General features: G+C 42.5%; 1 protein-coding gene across 2 annotated transcripts in view; it reads right to left on the minus strand.

Moving 5' to 3' along the window:
• LOC134342923 (cadherin-22-like) overlaps positions 1-25740 on the minus strand; it is a 1022768-nt gene that overhangs the window by 411123 nt on the left and 585905 nt on the right. For both annotated transcript variants that reach the window (XM_063041624.1, XM_063041625.1), the window contains exon 5: positions 584-751. In XM_063041624.1, the coding sequence (XP_062897694.1) occupies positions 584-751 (168 nt within the window). The remainder of the gene's footprint in view (positions 1-583; positions 752-25740) is intronic.

A 25740-nucleotide genomic window follows, 5' to 3' on the forward strand; every position in this document is an offset into this window, starting at 1 on the left:
TCTACTGTAAATATGAAGCCACACTCAGGTTGGAGGAACAACACCTTATGTTCCATCTGGGTAGCCTCCAACCTGATGGCATGAACATCGACTTCTCTAACTTCTGCTAATACCCCACCTCCCCCTCATACCCCATCCGTTATTTATTTTTATACACACATTCTTTCTCTCACTCTCCTTTTTCTCCCTCTGTCCCTCTGACTATACCCCTTGCCCATCCTCTGGGTTCCACCCCCCCCCCTTGTCTTTCTCCCTGGGCCTCCTGTCCCATGATCCTCTCATACCCCCTTTGCCAATCACCTGTCCAGCTCTTGGCTCCATCCCTCCCCCTCCTGTCTTCTCCTATCATTCCGGATCTCCCCCTCCCCTTCCCACTTTCAAATCTCTTAGTAACTCTTCCTTCAGTTAGTCCTGACGAAGGGTCTCAGCCTGAAACGTCGACTGTACCTCTTCCTAGAGATGCTGCCTGGCCTGCTCCGTTCACCAGCAACTTTGATGTGTGTTGCTGGAACAACTATTAGTTTGGTGGTAGTAAGTTCTCCGTGCATTCTTTCACCTCTGCTAAAAAAAAACAATGTCTTACTCTGGTTGAATCGCGGAGGGTTATCATTGATGTCTGTGATGGTGATGGTTACAGTAGTTGATCCAGACAATCCACCCAGCTGCCCTGCCATGTCTTTCGCTTGGATTACCAAAACATAATGATCCTTTTTCTCACGGTCCAGGTTGGCGACGGCAGTTCGGATCACTCCTAAATAAAGCATACAGAAAGAGTAAAAAGTTAAGTTATCTGCTTGGAAACAGATTCATTCCTCCATTAATAAGAATCATTTTGCACAATATAGCAGCAGTCAACTTTGTTCTGAGCAATGACATTACAGCTTCATTATCATTTAGTTATCATATTATTCTGGTAGAATCGCATAAATACTTCTCGTGTACAGAACAAAGCAGCAGGAACAGGTAGAAAATCTGTATAACAAATTCAGATGAACATCTTTTAAAAACCATGGGTTCAAAATCAAAGTAACCTGAGATCAGTGTAGAGGAAACCTCATGTTGAGGAGATTCAAATCAGGAGAAATCTGCCTTGTTCATTTGCCAAACTTGAACAGAATTATTTTGCAAATACTGCCAATCTTCGCATGGTTTGGTGATGTTCCATAAGTGTCTGTGGAGTGAGTGTAATGATACCAGGGTGTTCCAGTGGTTTTGCCCTCAGGCAGACTGTGACAATAAGCAACATGCTATCTACACAGATTTGTTGAAGTCTTTTTTTTGCCATGTTACAGAAATGGCCACATAAGATTTCTAGACCATTGTACTCAACAAACTTCAATGGCAGAACACATTAAACACAGCATAATGAAACCTGTGCTACAACTTTCTTTTGTACATTAAAGAACATAAGTAAACAGGGGCAGGAGTAGACACTTGGACCTTCAAGCCTGCCTCACCATTGATAGGTTTAATTCAGAGCATCATTAGATAAAAGTCAATTAAAAACTTCATCAATTCTTTTAAATTATTAATTTCTTATTCTTTTAAATTACTGGGGATGTTGTTGAATTCTTATCAAGTTCTCCCCATGACATTTGAAACAACCAGCCAGGCAGCATCTGTGGAGAGAGAAATGGTTAACTTACAGTTTGAAGATCCTTGGTCACATTGAAGTGTTACAAAACTTTTTGTGAATTAAACTGGGGACTGGTCACATATCTAGCTAAGTCTGTGAATTTTCTTTTTGGTCCACCATGCAGCAAATTTGATAATGCATGGAGCCAGCTAGTCTTGCTCAGTGGGTCCAAATTCTGTGGCATTTTACTGTCATGGCAGATGACACAGAACACAATTGCAGTCAAGAGCTGTCACAATGAGCTTGGTTAAGAGTGCATATGACATGCTTGCCTTTGTTAGCTGAGGCACTGAGTTCAAGAGTCAGGAAGATATGCTGCAGCTTTATAAAATACTATTTAGGAGTATTACATCTGGAGTATTGCATTCAGTTTTGGTCAGTCCATTATAAGAAAGATGTGAAGGCTTTAGCAAGTGTGTAGAAGAGGTTTATTCTGGTTCTGCCAGGAATAGAGGGCAGATGCTATAGGGAGAGTTTGGACAAACCAGTGTTATTTTCACTGGAGCAGTGGAGACTGAGGGGAGAACTAATAGAAGTTGATAAAGTTATAAGATCACTGGAACATAAGAAGTGGGAAGAGGAGTCAGCCATCTGAGCCTGCTCTGTCATAAGGTCATGGCTGATCTGGCTGCAAATTCAGCACCATTTATGGGCCTTTTCCCAACATCCTTAATTCCCTTGCTTTGCAAAAGTCTATATAATTGTGTCTTAAATGTATTTAGTGTGGTAGCTTCAACTACTTCCCTGGAAAGAAAATTCCACAGATACATTACTCTCTGGGGAAAATAGTTTTTCCTAACCTACATCCTAAATCTATTCCCCTGAATCTTATGTACCCTAGTTCTTATCTCATCTGCAAATGGATACAACTTTCCTGCCTCTGCGTTATCTATTCCTTTCCTAGTTTTATGTTTTTGTAAGATCTCTTCTTATAGAGTTATCAGCAGATGGACAATATCCAGGGATTGAGAAAGGGGAGAGAAGTGACAGAAATTAACCGTAAATTTGAGGAAAGGGTTGGAGTTGGTGGCAAAGTTGATGAAATCAATGAGCCCAGCATGAGTGCGGGAAGCAGCTCCAATGGAGTCATCAATGTGATGTATGAAGGTCTGGGGAGCAATGCTAGTGCAGGCTTGGAACATGTACTGTTCCACTAGCCAACCAAAAGGCAGGCATTGCTGGGACCCATGCGAGTGCCCATGGTTACACCCTTGGTTTGTAGGAAATGGGAGGTGCCAAAGGAGAAATTATTGAGGGTGAGGACCAGTTCCGCCAGACAGGGAGTAGTCCTGACGAAGGGTCTCGGCCTGAAACGTCGACTGCGCCTCTTCCTATAGATGCTGCCTGGCCTGCTGCGTTCACCAGCAACTTTGATGTGTGTTGCTTGAATTTCCAGCATCTGCAGAATTCCTGTTGTTGTAGGGAGTAGTGGTGGTTGGGTCTATTGTCCAGAAAGAAGTGGAGAGCTTTCAGGTCCTCTGGATGGGGGATGGAAGCGTATAGGGACTGGACATCCATAATGAAAATGAGACGCTCGGGGCCAGGGAGCATAAAGTCATTGAAAAGATCAAGAGCATGTGAGGTGACATGGACGTAGGTAGGAAAGGACTGAACCAGGGGGATAAAACAGAGTCAAAGTCTGCAGACACAAGTTCAGTGGGGCAGGAGCAGACAGAAACAATGGATCTACGTGGACAGTCAGGCTTATGGGTCTTGGATAGGAGGTAGAAATGGGAGGTGTGGGGTAGTGAACTATCAGGTCGTTGGCAGTGGATGGGAGATCCCCTGAGTCAATAAGGTCAATGATGGGGCGGGAGACGATGGCCTGGTGTTGCATATTGGGGTCCTGTTCAAGGGGTGGGTAAGAGGAGGTGTCTGACAGTGGCCACCCGACCTCGGCAAGGTAGAGATTAGTCCACCAAACTACTACAGCACCCTCTTTATCTGTGCGTTTGATGGTGAGGTTAGGATTAATGCAGGAAGGGTGGAGAGCAGCAGTTCAGAGGAAGTGAGGTTAGAATTGGAGAGAGGAGTGTTAATATTGAGAAGCTCGATGTCTCATTGGAAATTAGCAATAAAAAGATCCAGAGCAGTGTGGGGTGTCTAGTAAGAGGAGGAAGGCTGAAGATGGGAAAAGGGGTCATTGGTGCGGGCTGGAGAATCCTTGGCCTATAGTGACCCACGTTTTGCCTACATTCTTTTTTAAACAATGGTGTGACACTCACTGTCTTCCAATCCACTTAGACCTGTCCAGAGTCCAGAGTCCAGAGAATTTTGCTAAATTATTGGAAACACATCTGCTGTAACTTTCAACATTTCTTTCAGTACCCCGGGACTGAAAGTACATTCCAACAGGACCAGAGGATTTATCTAATTGTAGGGCCACTGGTTTGCTCAAAACTACCTCTTTAATGATGATGATTGTATTGAGTTCCACACCTCTCATTGCATCCAGAACATCTATCTTTGGTATGTTTTATGTGTCCTGCACTGTGAAGACTGACACAAAATACTTGTTCAAGGCCTCAGCCATTTCCACCAGTATCCAATATTAATTCCCCTTTCTCCTCTTTCTCATCTTCCAAGGAACTTTAGCTGCTCTTTACCATTTCATATTATTGAAACAATTTTACTGTTGTTTTTACATTTTCTGCATCTACTTTCATAATCTAGCTTCCCTTTCGCTATTGCTTGCTCAGTGGCTTTTTTTGTTGCTTTTTAAAATTTTCCCGATCTTCCAGTTTCCCACACTCTTGATCACTTTGTCTATGAGCTTTTAGTTTGATGGTTTTTTTTATTTCTACAGTTACCTGGGGCTGGTTCTCTCCATCCTTACTGTCCCTGCTTATAACTGTAATACATTTTGTTTGAACAATGTGACAGTTTTTCTTTGCAAGTCTTTTACTATTCAGAATGTTTTCCTGCTGCCAAACAATTTCCAGGCCCTTTACCTTTGTGCTTTAACTCCATAGCCCTAAAAAATGACTAAGCTAAAAAATGTGCTAAACTGACATTTTAACTTCCTGTGATTCATGCAGATGGACATTTAAATCTCTTTCCTCTCCAACATTTAATTACCTCTCACCTTTAAAATTAAATCCTGATTTTCTGTTCATTTTTTTACTGTGTGTAGATAGATATTTCCTCAGCAGCTCTAGCTCCATCTGCCTCCATTGGCAGCTGCTTTAAAGACCTGCAGTGCAGGTCATTTGGAATAGCATTGTCAGCTTTTGGTCCACTACTTCTTCAGGAAATTTTCTTTGCCAGTTCCTAATTCTCATTGGACCACATTTTTGAAATTTTTCTTTGAGTTTTTGTTTTTTGAAACTCAATGCAGGATGCTTCTTTACAGGTTAGCTATTTCCTTCTTTCTCATTATAATTTCTTTTGCCTGCTTCTCTGGAACCCACATTATTAATCTCTTTCTTTCTACTTTGTTATAAAAGTTCATTCAACTTTTGTTATGCTTCTTTTCAGATTAATCTCATAATTTATTATCTATTGATCATTTTTAGACCATATGTTATTGTTTTTTTCAATGAGATGATCCACCCAAAACCAACTAAATCTCTCTTTTTGTAATAAATGTAAATTCCTTTTAATTTTATACTTGTTTTCATGCATTTGCTAATTCTGGAATGTACTATTCATGCAGTGAAGTTTTATTTTTTATTCAACAAGGGAAGGTACATTTGTTGAGAATAATTATTTCTTTAAAAATATATTTTCCCTTGCTTAACTACCATCTTATCTTTTAATATAATTTCTATAAATTTCAGACAAATTGAACAGACTTCAGTAATTGGCTTTCTTTAATTCAGTTTTAAGATTAATCAGATCACTTTTGCATTTAAAATGAATTTTTATCATATTATCGATCTTTTTCAGGGATTTTTTTACTAATTATCTCTGCTATATTTTGTAGCTGATGTACAATATGCAATGTCAATCATTAGTAGGCTCTCTGACAGATTTTTCTTGAAACCTGTCATGAATACATTTCATGAGTTTTTTTCAGTGATATTTTTGGTTATATTGGTTTAGCCGGTAAAATCATTCATGGTGTTGCACTCAGTCTATCGTTATTGGTCTAGAGCCAATAAGCTATTTCTACCAACTCTTTTCTCCTCTTTGTTACTTCTCAGCTTCATTGCCCCTGATTCCATCACGGTATAGAATCTGGTCCAGTGTTTGCTTTCCTATTTTCCAATCTATTTTTAAGAATAGGTGCACCATGGAATATTTAATTACTAATACTGTAACTAAATGACTAAGCACAGCTCCAATGCCATACTCAAGTTTGCTGATGACACTACTGCAGGCCATGAATCAGTATATAGAAGGGAAATTGAAAATCTAGCAGACTGGTGCCATAACAACCACTGTTAGCAGAACTATGGTACTGATTATAGATATCAGGTCGAGGCACAGAAGCCTAAAGGCACACACTCAGCGATTCAGGAACAGCTTCTTCCCCTCTGCCATCTGATTCCGAAATGGACATTGAACCCATGAACACTACCTCATTTTTTGAGTATGTATTATTTCTGTTTTTGCATGAATTTTAATCTATTCATTATAAGTACACTGTTATTTCTTTCTTTCTTTCTTTCTTCTTCTTCTTCTTCAATATTACATATTGCATTGAACTGCTGCTGCTAAATTAACAAATTTCATGACACATGCCAGTGATAATAAACCTGATTCTGATATCTCAGTCACAGTTACTGATCAAACCTCACTTATTCCCAAGCTCTAGAGGTGTCATTAACTCATCCTTCCTTTGTACTTTTTTGTGCATTCAGATATAGCACCAATAATTTTAATTTTATTCTGTTTCCCTGGTGATCTTTGTTGTTAGTGCTCTCTTACTATTATTAAATTATTTGTCCTTTCTAACACAAACTGTTATATTTAGCTAATCACTACTCTATTCTACAGCATGGAATTTTCTTTTTTGGTTCATAAACCTGATATAAAGTCTCCAGCATTCTCCCGGCCCCACCCTCACACCCACTATTAGCACACTGCAAAGCCTGTTAATGTTATCAACTGGAACCCCTGCCACCTGTGAGTAAAGAATGGTGAGTTGAAGTCTTATGTCAATGTGATGCTACACTGGAAGCATTCTTGCTCTCGCAGAGATCCCATGAAGTCACACTGATAAACAGCTGGGAAGATGTCTTCAGTGCCCTGCTCAATAGTTCTCCCCTCAGACACCATCACTAAACCAATATGCAGCGATTGTCACATTGTGGTTTGTGGGAGCTCGTCATGTGTAGACATTAACTTCCACAAATTCGAGCATTACAATGCCAACCACACTCCTAACTGTACTTGACTGACTGGGCATTGTGCTTCTGGACATTGTGGAGGAGGCTTTGTTTATTAGGAAATGTGTGTGCTCATGCTCATTATTATCAAAATCAGAATCAAAATCACATGTATTGTCACCGACATTAGTCGTGAAATGTGTTCATTTGTGGCTGCAGTCCAGAGCAGGCAAAACACATCACAGTAAGGTACAATAAATAAATAAATAAATAAATAAATAGGGCGAAGGATGGTGTTCCTGGGTTCATGGACTGTTTAGAAATCTGATGGCACAGGGGAAGAAGCTGTTACTACAATGATGAGTGAGATTCTTCTGGCTCCTGTACCTCCACTCTAATGGAAGTACTGAGAAGAGGGCATGTCAAATATGCTGAGGGTCCTTAATGCTGGATTCTGCCTTCTTGATGTTCCGCCTTTGAAAGATGCCCTCAATGCAAGAAAGCTTGTGCCATAATGGAGATGGCTGAGCCTTTAACAATAGTGTGCATTTCCAGCTCCATACCAGGCGGAATGCTCACCACAGTACAACAATTGAAATTTGCAGGAGTCTTTGCTGACATACAAGATCTCCCCAAATTCCTAATGGATGGCTATGTCTTTCTTGATCAGGGCAGGGATAACATAGATGTAAACCAGGTCAATTGCTTCACAACCTGATGAAGGATCCCGGGCTGAAACATTGACTGATTATTCCTTTTCAGGGATGCTGCCTGACCTATTGAGTTCCACCAGCATTTTGTAAATGGTTTATGTTTTCTTTTTAGTTGTTTAGCACTCTATTTATTGCTGTAATAATTTGTTACAGGATTTATTACTGACATTATAAATTAGGATACCACTTCGTCGAGAACTTCCGCTCCATCCTCCACAAGTGAGACTTCTTGGAGTCCAAACCTTTTAATTCCGATTCCCATTCCCACTCTGACAAGATGAGGCCACCCTCAGGGTGGAGGAGCAACAGCTTATATTCCAACTGTGTACTCTAAAACCCAATGGCATGAATATTGCTTCTCCTTCTAGTGAACAAATTACCATCCCCCTTACTTTGTTTCTCCTCCATGACCATTTACTTCTTCTCACCTGCCTAACACTTCCCCCGGGTCTCCTCCTCCTTCCCTTTCTCCTATTGTCCACTCTCCTCTCCTTTCAGATTCCTTCTTCGCCCACCCTTGACTTACCCACCCACCTGGCTTCACCTATCATCTTGCCGGTAGCCTTCCCCCACCATTCTATTCTGGCATCTTCTCCCTTCCTGCTCAGTCCTGAAGAAGTGTCTTCGCTGAAAAGCTGACTTTCTATTCATTTCCATAAATGCAGTCTGACCTGCTGAGCTCCTTCATCATTTTGTGTGTGTTGCTTTGTATATCCAGCATCTGCAGACCTTCTCATGTTTGTGATTTGTTGCAGGATATTGGTCCCTATCTAAAATGAATGAAGTCCATGTATAAGAAGTATTTTTTTTCCAGAGTAACATGAACTGAAGCTCATCAATCTCACATCGCATTTCCAGCTGTCCACTTAATATTCTAGTTCCTACACTTGTAGCCTTGTCATCCGCTGATGCCGTTCTAATTGAAAAGGGCTGTTTTGGAATTTGAGCAAATGCACCTTTCAGTTTAGAGGCTCGTGAACTTGGTGACATTTGGACTTGATCAGTTTTGATAGACAACTCAAATGGCAGATGATCTCTGTGGTTTTGTAATTGAAGACTGTGCTGACAGTGATTGGATTTCTCAGTGAAACATTCCATAAACTTTGTTGGTTCCTGAAAGGAGTATGTGATAGTGCCCTGTGTCTGTATATGTCTGATTTGTTCAATAAAATGGGCAGTTATGTTTTAGTTGAGTCAATGATGATGCAGTTCAGTAGATAGTTAACCAGACTAACAACTTCACTGGTCACATTACCTCAATAGCATCCACTTGTTTCCATTCACACACACACACACATAACTCATCACTAACCACACACACTACACATCACACGCTCTGCAGAAGCACATACCCTCCATTTTTTAGATATTCTATCTCATTTTGAGTTGTCAATAATGTATATTAGTTTTGAAATCCTATGGTTTTATTGGAAGAATAATTGACGTCTGGATTTAGCTGCTTGTAGAGTGAGACTTTCATATGGAGATAACCAGCATATTCTTGAGTTTAAAATAAAATGGGATCTCATAAAAGTGTATAAAATTCTTACAGGGCTTGACAGGCTAGACACAGAGAGGATGCTTCTTCTAGCTTGGAGGAGGAAGTCCGGAATGCTAGGATCAGAAGTCAAAGTTTGAGATGCAAGGTAAGACACTGAAAACTGAGCTGAGGAGACATATCTTCATTGACTGTATACCCATGGAATTCTCTCAGTTTTCCATTATAGCATCATTATTACAGCTCACACTGTCCACAGCAACATCAGGAACCCACACACACTCACCCTATTCTCCAATTCCTGGTCTGTAGTCTTGTGATAAAGCAATTAACATTTGATATCAAAAACAGATTAACCAGCCATTGCAATATCTCTGGTTGTGGGATCTTTCTTTGCTAAGAATGCTGCTCCCATACTGCCAATGCATTGTAAAAGTTGTAGAGAGTTTAAGGATGTACTTAAGTATTGCACAAGCCAAGTTGCTCTGTGAAAGCCTTCTTTCTTCTGTTCAAAAGTAATCGAATTATGATCTGTAACAAAGCAGTTAAGTTGCTCATATCAGAAGTCTGTGGTTATAGATTCCAGTTCTAACGTTCTGTGATTGCTTGCCAATGCACTAATTGAATGTGCAAATGTGGATTTAACAAAGGGGCTTAGTTTCATTTGCGGGATGTTCTGCAAATGTGGTACTAAATGCTGCCTCAGTGCATGCATTTTATATATAGTGTGTACAGATGTGAGCAGCTGGGAAGTTTTTTGGCATGACTTCTAACAAAATTGTAGAGCTGGTGTAGGATTTGTATGGGATTAGAAGAGATTAGAACCCTGTTGTGAATTCAGAGAAAGCAGCAATACTTGGCTGGTGAGCCCGCCCTCTGTAACACTGGTGCATATCTAACCACATTCAGGCAGACACCTGACCAATGCATAGAGCTGATAGCAGAACGACATGTAGTATTTAGCTTGCTCTCTCACTGACATGTTAATTGGCCAATGGTTCAAGTTTCTCTCCAGGTGTTTGAACGCACAAACAAATGAATAGCTGGGATCTTATACCTGACAGTCCTCTCAGGTGTGACGAAAACATCCCAAGGTTCCATGGCAGTGTTTTCAGCAGGAATGATTCAGTTCTACATGGATGATCTGGCCAAAAGGTATCCCTTTGCCAACATCTTTAAGAAGTTCTTCAGGAGGATAATGAAGTTTGGCATGCCTCCGTCAAGATTACCAATTTTTATTGATGCACCATGGAAAGTATTTTATCTAAATGCACCATGACTTGGTCTGACAATGCTCTGCATGTGATCACAAGAAACTGCAGAGAGTTGTGGACACAGTTCAGCATATCACGGAGACCAGCCTCCACTCCATGGAATTCGTTGATACTTCTCACTGCCTCAGTAAAGCAGCCAGTATAAGCAAAGGTCCCACCCACCCCAAATACTTGCTCTCCTCCCTGCTTCCAACAGACAGACAGAGAGAAGCTACAAAACTTAAAAGCATATACCAACAGGCTTTGGACAGTTTTTGTGGTCACTTTTATGACTACTGAATAGCTCCCTAGTATGATAGGAGGGACTCTTGACCTCACAATCTAACTGCTGTGATCTTTCACCTAATTGTCTCTATGCACTGTACATTACTGTACTTGCACACTGTGTTCCGTTATACCTTCTACTATATTAATGCAGTGAGGATGTTTCTTCTTGCTTGGAAGAGGGAGATGGTGTGGGGGGAGGTGTTGCTAGGGCTCGGGGCCATAGTCTCAAGATTCAAGGAAAGACACTGAAAACTGAAGTGAGGAGACACAACTTCAATAAGAGCAGTGAACCCGTTGAATTGTATTGTATGAATTGTGTACAAGACCAGTTTTTCATTGTGCCTGAATACATGAGAAAATAACAAACCAATTCTATTTCCAGTTCCACTTCTAAGAGGGAGATAGATCATCATTTCACAGACAATAAAAAGGTTGACGCTGTGGATTGACAAAGGATACAGTGGGATATATAGCAGTTGCAGATATGTGTGAGGTGTTGTACTTTGGGAAATCAGATTTATAGGGACAGCAGTTAATGGCAGGGCCCTTAACAGTGCTGAAGGACAGAGTAATCTTGGGGCTCAAAGCCATAGCTCCCTGAAACTGGCTTCATAAGATGATAGGGTGATACAGAATGTGTGCAAGAAGCTTGCCTTAATAGTTGAGGTGAAGTGTCAAGAGTCAAGAAGTTATGTTGCAGTGTAATAAACCTGCTGGTTAGACCACATATGGAAAATTGTATTAAATTCTGGTAGCCCTGTTATCAAAAGGATGTGCAAGCTTTGGAAACGCTGAAGAAAATGGTTAATGGCATGTGCTATTAGACAATAGAGACATGAGATATAGGAGCAGAATTAGGCCATTTGGCTCATCGAGTCTGCTCCGTCATTTCATCATGGCTGATCCAATTTTCCTCTCAGCCCCAAACTCCTGCCTTCTCCCCGTATCCCTTTATGCCCTGACCAATCAAGAATCTATTAACCTCTGCCTTAGATGTACATATATCTACACAGCTGCCTGAGGCAAAGAATTCCTGGATTCACCACCCTCTGGTTAAAGAAATACCTCCTAACCCCCATTCTAAAATGACGCCCCTCTTATTCTGAGGCCGTGTCCTCTGGTCTTAGATTTACCCACATTGGAAACATTCTCTCCACATCCGCTCTTTCAAGGCCATTCAATAGGTTTCATTGAGGTCACACCTCATTCTTCTGAATTCCAGTGAATACAGGCCCAGAGACATCAAACACTCTCCATATGACAAGACGTTCAATCCTGGCATCATGTTTATGAATCTCCTTTGAAGCCTCTCAGTTTCATCACATCCTTTCTGAGATAAGGGGCTTAAAAATGCTCACAATACTCCAAGTGTGGCCCCACCAGTGCTTTATAAAGTCTCAACATTACATAAGGGGAGGTTGGACAAACATGGGTTGTTTTCTCTGGAGTAGTGGAGGCTGAGGGGAGTTCTGAGAGAAGTTTATCATATTACAAGAGCCACAGTTAGAGAAGACAGCCAGTGTCTTTTTTCTCCAGGATCGAAATGTCCAAAACAAGAGGGCATGTATTTAAGGTGAGGGGAGAATTTGAAAGGAGATGTGTGGGGCGAGATTTTTTTTACCCCTCTTTCGATAATTTTCACATTGCGTGTACAGCTAACTAGCATCAGGAAGTCAACCCCACTCAGCATCAGTGATTATCAAGCTCACTTAAATCTATTCACAGGACAAACCAAACATTCCATGGGTCAATCTAATGATTCAATGTTACATTAATTCCAAAGTTTATCCTCTTGTAGGTCAGATGAGATATAGAATGTAGAACATAGAACAGTACAGGGCTGGAGAAGTCCCATGTTGGGTCAATCTAATTAAACTAGCAATTAAACACCTAACTATGTTTGTCCATCCTGCCCACACAATGTCCATATCACTTCATTCCCTGCACATTCATGGGCGTATCTAAGAGCCCCTTAAATGCCTCTGTTGTGTTTGAACCCACCACCTCCCTGGTACCATATTCCAAACACCCACCAGCCTCTGTGTATCTCCTGTGAATTACTACACTCACCTTAAATCTCACAAAAGCCCTGTGCAGCCTCAGCACTGTTCCATTCACCATTCCAATTACGCTGGTCAAGTGCCAACTTCCTATTAGTATTCTGTATGCTTATTTTTGTATATCATGAATCGGTACTTCAATATCCCAACAGTCACTAGATGGTCACGGTTCCAAATCTTGCTCCTTTTCATTCATCTTGTCAAAAATACATAACCTCCTGATTTCTAACATTCCATCTGCTACCTTTCCCCCAGTTCAATAAATACATCTGTAGCCTTCTGCAGACTCTTTGAATCCCCCTCACAGCTACATTCTCACCTACTATGTCTCATTAACAAATCTGGCTGCATTACAATTTACCTCTTATTCTAACAATTCAGGTGAACTGCGAACAAGAGACCAAAAATAGCCCTTGATGCACCCATAAGTAACAGTGTGCCAAAATGAAAATGATTTTCTTAATACTATTCTCTGTTTACTGCCCTTTAACTGTTTTCTATTAATGGCAGTATCTCATCACATGAGCCCTTATCTTATAGGGAGAGCTTCTAGTATGATAAATTTCTAAATGCTTTTAAACAGGAAACACATATTAAAGCCTTAACCTACCATGCTGTTATATGCTTCAAATACCTTTGTTTGTCAAACATCCTTCCCTTTAATGAAATCATGTTGACTCAGCTTTATGATTTAATAAATATCATGTATCACATGTTCGATGATAAATTCCAATGTGTTTCAAGAAGCAGATGTTGGACTGGCTTCCATGGGAAAGACTACAGTCGACGTTTTTGGCTGACACTTCATCAGGACTGGCCTGAAACGTTGACTGTACTCTTTTCCATAGACCTCCACTCCCCCTACTTTCTACTCCGAATCCTCATTTTTTTTCCTGTCCTGAGGAAGTGCCTTGGCCCAAAATGTCAACTGTACTCTTTTCCATAGATGCTGCCTGGTCTGCTGAGTTCCTTGAGCAATTTGCGTGTGTTGCTTGGATTTCCAGCATCTGCAGATTTTCTCTTGTTTGCCTATATTCCATTATTTTTTTCTCCCTCTCCTTTTGTTAAGCTGTATTATTACATTTGCTCTATGATAATCTGCTTGGATGTTCCAAGGTCAATTGAAATCTTCATGACTATAGTACATTGACCATGCCTCCAACCACCTCTTTCAGAATTTTTTGTTGCAGATTCTGAGGTAAGTTCCTTTAATTTCCCAATTCTATTGAGTGAAGTGAGTCACTTTAGGTTTCCCATTCTTTTCAGCTTCTCCATTTCTGCTGTATTTGTTGTGTCTTCCCATGTCAAGTCTGCTAAAAGGAGTATATACGTATAGTGTGCAGACAGTACGCCCTGCATGTGGTCTCCTGATTTGGAAAACATTTGGCTGTTAGTTACCGCTTCCTAATCACTCCCAATCTATCTATTCATTTAACACACACAAAATACTGGTGGAACGTAGCAGGCCAGACAGCATCCATAGGAAGAAGCACAGTCCTGACGAAGGGTCTCGGCCCGAAACGTCGACTGTGCTTCTTCCTATGGATGCTGTCTGGCCCGCTGCATTCCACTAATATTTTGTTTGTGTTGCATGAATTTCCAGCATCTGCAGATTTTGTCGTGTTTGCTTTATCTATTTATTTAATGCTTTTCCATTACAACATTCTATTAAACACATCATAATCTTGATTTAATTTAACACAATTCTCAATATACTTAGCTACCCATGGATAACTTTTCTTGTGAATTTTTATTTATCAATAGGCTGTGCATTTATTGAGGATTTTGCAATATTTTTCCAGATGCTTGTCCTTAAATTTAATTTCCCAATCTACCTTTCCCATAAACTGTACACCCATACCCATGCAAACAGCAGGAATTCTGCAGATGCTGGAAATTCAAGCAACACACATAAAAGTTGCTGGTGATCGCAGCAGGCCAAGCAGCATCTCTAGGAAGAGGTGCAGTCGACGTTTCAGGCCGAGACCCTTCGTCAGGACTAACTGAAGGAAGAGTGAGTAAGGGATTTGAAAGTTGGAGGGGGAGGGGGAGATCCAAAATGATAGAAGAAGACAGGAGGGGGAGGGATGGAGCCAAGAGCTGGACAGGTGATAGGCAAAAGGGATACGAGAGGATCATGGGACAGGAGGTCTGGGAAGAAAGACAAGGAGGGCGGGGGGGGGGACCCAGAGGGTGGGCAAGGGGTATATTCAGAGGGACAGAGGGAGAAAAAGGAGAGTGAGAGAAAGAATGTGTGTATAAAAATAAGTAACAAATGGGGTACGAGGGGGAGGTGGGGCATTAGTGGAAGTTAGAGAAGTCGATGTTCATGCCATCAGGTTGGAGGCTACCCGGACGGAATATAGGGTGTTGTTCCTCCAACCTGAGTGTGGCTTCATCTTTACAGTAGAGGAGGCCGTGGATAGACATGTCAGAATGGGAATGGGATGTGGAATTAAAATGTGTGGCCACTGGGAGATCCTGCTTTCTCTGGCGGACAGAGCGTAGGTGTTCAGCAAAGCGGTCTCCCAGTCTGCGTCAGGTCTCGCCAATATATAAAAGGCCACATCGGGAGCACCAGGCGCAGTATATCACCCCAGCCGACTCACAGGTGAAGTGTTGCCTCACCTGGAAGGACTGTTTGGGGCACTGAATAGTGGTAAGGGAGGAAGTGTAAGGGCATGTGTAGCACTTGTTCCGCTTACACAGATAAGTAAGGACATGTGTAGCACTTGTTCCGCTTACATGGATAAGTCTCCGTCTCCGAGCCTACTTCTTCGGCAAGGACTCTTCCACCCCCACCGATGATCCTTTCTCCCGTCTTCAACCCTCCTCTTCTTCATGGACACCCCGCTCTGGTCTTCTGCCTGCTCTGGATCTCTTTATTGCTAACTGCCAACGGGATATCAACCGTCTCGACTTCACCACACCTTGTCCCCATTCCAACCTCACTCCTTCGGAACGCTCTGCTCTCCACTCCCTCCGCACTAATCCTAACCTTATTATTAAACCCGCCGATAAGGGGGGTGCTGTTGTAGTCTGGCGTACTGACCTCTACCTTGCCGAGGCACAGCGACAACTCGCGGATACCTCCTCTTATTTACCCCTCGATCGTGACCCCACTAAGGAGCACCAGGCCATTGTCTCCCACACCATCACCGACTTTATCCGCTCAGGGGATCTCCCATCCACTGCTACCAACCTTATAGTTCTCACACCTCGCACTTCCCGTTTCTACCTCCTACCCAAGATCCACAAACCTGCCTGTCCTGGCCGACCTATTGTCTCAGCTTGCTCCTGCCCCACCGAACTCGTTTCTGCATACCTCGACACGGTTTTATCCCCCCTTGTTCGATCCCTTCCTACCTATGTTCGTGACACTTCTCACGCTCTTAAACTTTTCAATGATTTTAAGTTCCCTGGCCCCCACCGCTTTATTTTCACCATGGATGTCCAGTCCCTATATACTTCCATCCCCCATCAGGAAGGTCTCAAAGCTCTACGCTTCTTTTTGGATTCCAGACCTATTCAGCTCCCCTCTACCACCACTCTGCTCCGTTTAGCGGAATTAGTCCTTACTCTTAATAATTTCTCCTTTGGCTCCTCCCACTTCCTCCAAACTAAAGGTGTAGCTATGGGCACCCGTATGGGTCCCAGCTATGCCTGCCTTTTTGTTGGGTTTGTGGAACAATCTATGTTCCGTGCCTATTCTAGTATCTGTCCCCCACTTTTCCTTCGCTACATTGACGACTGCATTGGCGCTGCTTCCTGCACACCTGCAGAGCTCGTTGACTTTATTAACTTTGCCTCCAACTTTCACCTTACCCTCAAGTTTACGTGGTCCATTTCCGACACCTCCCTCCCCTTTCTAGATCTTTCTGTCTCTGTCTCTGGCGACAGCTTATCCACTGATGTCTACTATAAGCCTACTGATTCTCACAGCTATCTGGACTATTCCTCTTCTCACCCTGTCTCTTGCAAAAACGCCATCCCCTTCTCGCAATTCCTCCGTCTCCGCCGCATCTGCTCTCAGGATGAGGCTTTTCATTCTAGGACGAGGGAGATGTCTTCCTTTTTTAAAGAAAGGGGCTTCCCTTCCTCCACTATCAACTCTGCTCTTAAACGCATCTCCCCCATTTCACGTACATCTGCTCTCACTCCATCCTCCCGCCACCCCACTAGGAATAGGGTTCCCCTGGTCCTCACCTACCACCCCACCAGCCTCCAGGACCAATATATTATTCTCCGTAACTTCCGCCACCTCCAACGGAATCCCACCACTAAGCACATCTTTCCCTCCCCACCTCTCTCTGCATTCCGCAGGGATCGCTCCCTACGCGACTCCCTTGTCCATTCGTCCCCCCCATCCCTCCCCACTGATCTCCCTCCTGGCACTTATCCGTGTAAGCGGAACAAGTGCTACACATGCCCTTACACTTCCTCCCTTACCACCATTCAGGGCCCCAAACAGTCCTTCCAGATGAGGCAACACTTCACCTGTGAGTCGGCTGGGGTGATATACTGCGTCCGGTGCTCCCGATGTGGCCTTTTATATATTGGCGAGACCCGACACAGACTGGGAGACCGCTTTGCTGAACACCTATGCTCTGTCCGCCAGAGAAAGCAGGATCTCCCAGTGGCCACACATTTTAATTCCACATCTCATTCCCATTCTGACATGTCTATCCACGGCCTCCTCTACTGTAAAGATGAAGCCACACTCAGGTTGGAGGAACAACACCTTATATTCCGTCCGGGTAGCCTCCAACCTGATGGCATGAACATCGACTTCTCTAACTTCCGCTAATGCCCCACCTCCCCCTCGTACCCCATCTGTTACTTATTTTTATACACACATTCTTTCTCTCACTCTCCTTTTTCTCCCTCTGTCCCTCTGAATATACCCCTTGCCCATCCTCTGGGTCCCCCCCCCCCGCCTGCCCTCCTTGTCTTTCTTCCCTGATCTCCTGTCCCATGATCCTCTCGTATCCCCTTTGCCAATCACCTGTCCAGCTCTTGGCTCCATCCCTCCCCCTCCTGTCTACTCCTATCATTTTGGATCTCCCCCTCCCCCTCCAACTTTCAAATCCCTTACTCACTCTTCCTTCAGTTAGTCCTGACGAAGGGTCTCGGCCTGAAACGTCGACTGTACCTCTTCCTAGAGATGCTGCCTGGCCTGCTGCATTCACCAGCAACTTTTATGTGTGTTACCCATACCCATGCACTTGGTTTGATTTATTTTTGGCTTTGTAGCTTGTCTTGTCTGTGTCTCCCTCAAATGCATCATATTGTGATTGGTTTTCATAAATGCTTTGAAATTGTGGGATTACTGATCAACTTTGTTATAATTTCTTTAAATTTGTTCCAGAAAATTGTCCTAAATGACTTCATCCTATAAATCATTCTTTTTTTTCCCAATTGGAATTGTGAACCAATGTGAAGATTCAAATCTTCATTGATGACACTGGATAGTAAATTTTTTGAAAGTGTTGCTTCCTCAGAAGACAAATATAATTTCAGACTACTTGTATCATGTAGGAATTTGGAGAAACAAGAAACTGACTTCTATTGAATATAATGTGCTTAATTGTTTAACACTGCTGAGACTTTGCTAAAAAAGCTTTATTGAGCATTTTCATTTCTACTCAGTGACTGAGGCTTTTTGCTTGTGTCCAACAGTAATCAGCCAGCAATGATTGACTCCATTTGCCCTGGCACCATTTCTCCATGACCGCCACGTCCTTTCACCATGCTCATCACTCTCAGCGCCAAGATTTGCAGGGAAGAAGTCTAAATAGGAATGCAGAAAATGAATCTTTCATCACATGTTGCACTGATTGGTTTTGGATGTTCAAAACATGTTGTCAACCAGCTGCATGCAGTCTGGTGTTCTGTAATTGACAAGGCAATTTAAACAACATCTTTGAATGCCTTCTATGTGATTTTCCCCAGTCCCACTAGTCTTTCTTCAAACTGATGTCCTGTTTGATTTGTAGACCAACAAGAATGCCTTCCTTGATCTTGGCATCTGTTATTTGGGAACCATCTCAAATATTGAAACTCTTCACCTTCCTTGTTCATCACTTTCACAAAATGTTTAAGCCCCAGTTTTAAAGGAAGAGGAGGCAAAAATATCTTTTTGTTGTGCCTACAAATGCCTACTGTATGTGCCACATTTTTCTGCCCTGGAACCAAGTGCTCACAGATTAGTCAATTCTTTTTAATGTAAAGATGTTCTATGGCATGGCTGTCCCATTCACAAATGAGACAGCAGTAGTCACAGCACTACTACATTCAGATCGCTACAGATGCTCCCTTTGTAGTTGCTGCACTGTGCGTTTCAGCAAGACTTCCAAATTTTGGTAGTTTTCTTGCACATGTACTGCAGAACCGATTGGTATTGAAGGGTGGACATTGCCCTTGTGTAGCATCAAGGCTTTCAGGGTTAACACTGAAGAGTCAATAAAAATATGCTGTTAACACGAGGAAAGCTGCAGATGCTGGAAATTCAAGCAACACAGACAAAAATTGCTGGTGGAACGCAGCAGGCCAGGCAGCATCTATAGGAAGTACAGTCGACCTTTCGGGCCGAGACCCTTCGTCAGGACTAACTGAAGGAAGAGCTAGTAAGAGATTTGAAAGTGAGAGGGAGAGGGGGAGATCCAAAATGATAGGAGAAGACAGGACGGGGAGGGATGGAGCCAAGAGCTGGACAGTTGATTGGCAAAAGGGATATGAGGCTGGGGAAGGGAGGGGATCATGGGATGTGAGGTCTAGGGAAAAAGAAAGGGGGAGGGAAGCCCGGAGGATGGGCAAGAAGTACAGTGAGAGGGACAGAGGGAGAAAAAATAGAGAGAAAAAAAATTAATAAATAAACAAATAACCAGACAAACAAACAAACAAACAAATAAATAAATAACAGATGGGGTACGAAAGGGAGGTGGGGCATTAACAGAAGTTAGAGAAGTCAATGTTCATGCCATCAGGTTGGAGGCTACCCAGACGGAATATAAGGTGTTGTTTCTCCAACCTGAGTGTGGCTTCATCTTGACAGTAGAGGAGGCCATGGAGAGACATATCAGAATGAGAATAGGACGTGGAATTAAAATGTGCGACCACTGGGAGATCCTGCTTTCTCTGGCAGACAGAGCGTAGGTGTTCAGTGAAACGGTCTCCTAGCCTACGTTGGGCTTCGCCAATATATAGAAGGCCGCATTGGGAGCACCGGACGCAGTATATCACCCCAGCAGACTCACAGGTGAAGTGTCGCCTCACCTGGAAGGACTGTCTGGGGCCCTGGATGGTAGTGAGGGAGGAAGTGTAAGGGCATGTGTAGCACTTGTTCCGCTTACAAGGATAAGTGCCAGGAGGGAGATCAATGGGAAGGGAGGGAGATCGATGGGAAGGGATGGGAGGTTGAATGGACAAGGGAGTCGCGAAGGGAGCGATCCCTGCGGAAAGCAGTAGGCGGTGGGGGGGGGGGGAGGGAAATTAAATTCAATGACAAGCATTTATGGAGAATTATATGTTGGACCCGGAGGCTGGTGGGGTGATAGGTGAGGACAAGGGGAACCCTATTCCTAGTGGTGTGGTGGGAGGATGGAGTGAGAGCAGATGTGTGTGAAATGGGAGAGATGTGTTTGAGAGCAGAGTTGATGATGGAGGATGGGAAGCCCCTTTCTTTAAAAGAGGAGGACATCTCCTTTGTCCTAGAATGAAAAGCCTCATGCTGAGAGCAGAAGCAGTGGAGGTGGAGGAATTGCAAGAAGGGGATGGCATTTTTGCAAGAGACAGGGTGAGAAGAGGAATAGTCCAGGTAGCTGTGAGAGTCCGTAGGCTTATAGTAGACATCAGTAGATAAGCTGTCTCCAGAAATAGAGACAGAAAGATCAAGAAAGGGGAGGGTGGTGTCGGAAATGGACCAGGTAAACTTGAGGGCAGGGTGAAAGTTGGAGGCAAGGTTAATGAAGTCAACAAGCTCAGCATGCGTGCAGGAAGCAGCGCCAATGCAGTCGTCAATGTAGCGAAGGAAAAGTGGGGGACAGATAACAGTACAGGCTTGGAACATGGATTGTTCCACAAAGCCAACAAAAAGTCAGGCATAGCTAGGACCATTACAGGTGACCATGGCTACACCTTTAGTTTGGAGGAAGTGGGAGGAGCCAAAGGAGAAATTATTAAGAGTAAGGACTAATTCCGCTAGTCGGAGCAGAGTAGTGGTAGGGGGAAACTGGTTAGGTCTGGAATCCAAAAAGAAGTGGAGAGCTTTGAGACTTTCCTGGTGGGGGATGGAGGTATATAGGGACTGGACATCCATGGTGAAGATAAAGCGGTGAGGGCCAGTGAACTTAAACTCATTGAAAAAATTCAGAGAGTGAGAAGTGTCACAAACATAGGTGGGAAGGGATTGAACAAGGGGGAATAAAACAGTGTTGAGGTATGCAGAAATGAGTTCGGTGGGGCAGGAACAAGCTGAGATAATGGGTCTGCCTGGACAGGCAGGTTTGTGGATCTTGGGTAGGAGGTAGAAACGGGAAATGCGAGGTGTGGGAACTGTAAGGTTGGTAGCAGTGAATGGGAGATCCCCTGAGCGGATAAAGTCGGTGATGGTGTGGGAGACAATGGTCTGGTGCTCCTTAGTGGGGTCACGATCGAGGGGTAAATAAGAGGAGGTATCCGCGAGTTGTCGCTGTGCGTCAGCAAGGTAGAGGTCAGTACGACAGACTACAACAGCACCCCTCTTATTGGCGGGTTTAATAGTAAGGTTAGGATTAGTGTGGATGGAGTGGAGAGCAGAACATTCGGAAGGAGTGAGGTTGGAATTGGAACAACGTGTGGTGAAGTCGAGACGGTTGATGTTCCATTGGCAGTTAGCAATAAAGAGATCCAGAGCAGGCAGAAGACCAGAGCAGGGTGTCCATGAAGAGGAGGAGGGTTGAAGACGGGAGAAGGGGTCATTGGTGGGGGTGGGAGAGTCCTTGCCGAAGACGTAGGCTCAAAGACGGAGATGGCAGAAGAAGAGTTCAGCGTCATGGCGAACGCAGAACTCGGTGAGGTGTGGGCGAATGGGGACAAAGGTAAGGCCCTTACTAAGGACAGAACTGTTATTGTGGGTCATACTGGCAGCCCGAAGCATGTCCAGGCTTGCCTGGACAAGATGGAAAACTTTTCAGTTTACATTGTGGACAACATTTTGATTGACTTGAATTATGAATTGAAATAACAAATATAGGCAACTCCAAAAAAATGGTGTGGATTAGGCACATTCCTTAGTGATTTTCATGATAAGTAGCCCAAGATCCATAAGATACATCCAAAAGTATTCAGGAAGCAAAACCTTTGTTGTCCAGTGTTATTGCATTATCTTTGCTGCAAGCTTTTCATAGTCCCCACCAAAATGTACCACAGTTAGATCAGTCTAACAAGTGTTTTTGTACCTTGTTGTCTATCTCCAACAGTATTGATTCTATTTGTCACATTTCCATGCCAAGAGCATTCCTCACCATGGGTCACCATGGTTATCTTTGTTAATCAAGATACTTACCACCCATCTAGTTTAAAAATCTTATTTCTACTCACTAAGTATCTAGTGCTCTTGAATAGTTAACTTCCAATAGAAGTCACAATGCAATTATATCTTTGAAATACTGTTTTAGTTTAAATTATTCAACTGTTTTAAGAAGCAGTATGTTTTGTTAAGAATGATCCATCTACCTTCTATAGCTTTTGCACATTTTTGAATTGATTTTCTTTCTTCATGCGCTGCTGCCACAAAATTTCCTGTACTTCTTGTCCTGCATATCTTTACTCAATTTCTACTCTGCTCTTTGACCTTGATATTTCTCTTTAAATATAAAACCTTACTCTTGTCTACCATGTTGCAAAGCTCTGATGATCCATTAAGAACTAATATCCCTTTGTCTCTACCATTCTTTGAGTCAATCATTTAAATCTGATTTGTCCTAAACTGCACTAATGATTGCACTATTATTACTGCTGATGTCCAGCATTTCAGTTCTGTTCCTTGTTCTTCATGCACTCTCAGCAGACCTAGTTCCATCTATATTATTGATTCCTGCCATGCTAACTATGGTTCACATGCTAATTGACTACATTTACATGGAGCGCAGTCACAAAAAAAAAGCAGCATTCATCATCAAAGATCCCCGTCATCCAGGCCATGTGTTCTTCTCACTACTACCATCAGCCAGGAGGTATAGAAGCCTTAACAAGTTCAGGAAAAATTATGCGGCACCCATTGGGATATTGAACGAGTGTGGATAACTTTATACGCCATCACTCTGAACTGATTCTACTCCCTACAGACTCACTTTCAAGGACTCTGCACAATTCTTGTTCTCAGTATTGTATACTTGTATAGTTTGTCTTCTTCTGTACATCGGTTAGCTGTCTGTCTTTGTCTGCTTATGTATCATTCTTCATGAGATTCTATTGAATTTATTTTTTGTCAAGTATATGCCTTCAGGAAAATTAATACTAAGGCAACTTATGCCAGCATTATATGTATTTTGATATCAAATTTATTTTGAATTTTGAATTATGTTCCAGTCTGTTCACTTGCAGATCAGAGGAGATATCAACATTTGCAACCAGCAGAAATGCAGCCTTTGGTTTTCTGACCATGGGGAGAACAATATTAATCTGCCTGCCTATACTATCCCCTAGCACTGGTATACTTCCTTCACTATTTTCAAATGAACAGTCTCTTGTATTGTGGTCAAAAACCCTTCCTGAAGTCTTTCTTTATGTATCTGCAGGCAGCAATTGTATCATCCTTATTAGTCAAGACGGAAGGCAGCATCTCCTGTATCACAATGATGGATCTTCAAACCTTACTTGCAGACACATCAAGCTACCACTGACTACTGTCCATCTCTTCAGTTAACTTAAGAGTTCTGTCTGGCTCCTCAATTAAACTATCCAAAATATATTTGCATTCCCCAATCAATAAATGACTGCAGCTCTGACTCTAGCTCAACAGCTCCGAGTCTAAGTTCATTAGGATGTAGACATAATGTCTGCAGGTTTACTTGGATCCATCCAATTCACGATAGTCATGGGGAATAGGGAGGTAGATTGGGAAATTCAGGTGCTGGATCCCAAGAGATGGAATTTGTAGAATGCCTATGAAATGGCTTTATAGAGCATCTTGTGGTTGAGACCATTAGGGGAAAAGCAGTTCTGGATCAGGTGTTGTGTAATGAACCAGATTTGCTAAGGGAGCTTAAGGTAAAGGAACCTTTAGAAGCTAGTGCTCATAATACGATAGAAGTCACTGGCAGTTTCAGAGCAAGAAGCGAAAATAAGATGTATCAGTATTATTGTGGAGTAAATGGACTTACAGAGGCATGAGAGAGCAGCTGGACAAAATTAATTAGAAGGGAACACAAGCAGGGATGACAGCAGAACTCCAGCAATAGATGGAGCTTCTGGGGATAATTTGGAAGGTGCAGGATCGATATATCCCAAAGAAGAAATATTCCAAAGGGAGGATGAGGCAACCCCGGCTGACAAAGGAAGTCAAAGTTAGCATAAAACCAACAGAGAGAGCATATAATATAGCAAAAATTAATGGGTTGGAGGATTTGGAAGTTTTTAAAACCAACAGAAGGGAACTAAAAAAGTAAAAAAGAGAGAAAAGATGAAATATGATAGGAAAGATAGCTAATAATATAAAAGATGACACCAACAGTTTTTTCAAATATATAAAGAGTAAAAGAGAGGTGAGAATGGATATCAGACCACTGGAAAATTACGCTGGAGAGGTCGCAATGGGGGCAAAGAAATGGAGGATGAACTTAATAAGTATGTTACATCAGTTTTCACAATGGAAGACACCAGCAGCACGCCCAAAATTCTAGAGTGTCATGGGGTAGAAGTGAGTAAAATTGCTATTATTAAGGAGAATGTGCTTGGGAAAATGAAAGATCTGAAGATAGATTAGTCACTGCACCAAATAAACTAAACCCCTGGGTTACGAAAGAGGTAGCTAAAGAGACTGTGGAGGCATTAGTATTGATTTTTCAATAATAACTAAATTCTAGGATGGTTCCAGAGGACTGGAAAATTACAAATGTCACTCCAGTCTTTAAGAAGGGAGGTAGGCAAAATACAGGAAATGATAGGCAGGTTTTGTGTGAAGTTAGTGGTTGAGAAAATGTTGGAGTCCATTATTAAGGGTGAGTTTTAGTGGTACTCAGAGGCAAATGATAAAACAGACTGAAGTCAGTATAGTTTCCCTATGGGAAAATCTTGCCTGACAAGTATTTTGGAATTCTTGAAATAACAGGCAGGATAGACAAAGGGGAGTCAGTGGATATTGTTCACTTGGATCTTCAGAAGACCTTTTACAAGATGCTGCACATGAGGTTCCTAAAAAAGATAAGAGCCCATTGATCTACATGAAAGGTACTTGCATGGTTAGGGGATTGTCTGACTGGCAGGAGAGGAAAAGAATGGGAATAAAGGCGGCCTTTTCTGGTTGGCCACCAGTGACTAGTGGTGTTCTGCTGGGGTTGGTGTTGGGACTGCTCCTTTTCATGTTGTGTGTCAATGATTTGGATAATGAAATTGATAGTTTTATGGCCATGTTTTTGGATGATTCAAAGGTATGCGGAGGGGCAGGTAGTGTTGAGGAAGCAGGAAGTCTGCAGGGGCCAGACAGATTAGAAGAAGGGGTAAAGAAGTGACAGATAAAATATAATGTAGGGAAATATTTGCTCATGCACTTTGGTAGATGGAATAAAGGCATAGACTATTGTTTGAACAGGGAGAATATTCAGAAATCAGTGGTACAAAGGGACTTGGAGCCCTTGTTCAAAGCTCAAAGTAAATTTATTATCAAAGTAGATATATGATACCATATATAACCCTGAGATTCATTTTCTGGTGGGCATGATCAATAAATCCATTATAGAATAGTAACCATAAAAGAATCAATGAAAGACTGTACCAACTTGGGCATTCAACCAGCATGCAAAAGTCATCAATCTGCGTAA

This window comes from Mobula hypostoma, chromosome 2, assembly GCF_963921235.1.
Source record: "Mobula hypostoma chromosome 2, sMobHyp1.1, whole genome shotgun sequence".
NCBI lineage: Eukaryota > Metazoa > Chordata > Chondrichthyes > Myliobatiformes > Myliobatidae > Mobula > Mobula hypostoma.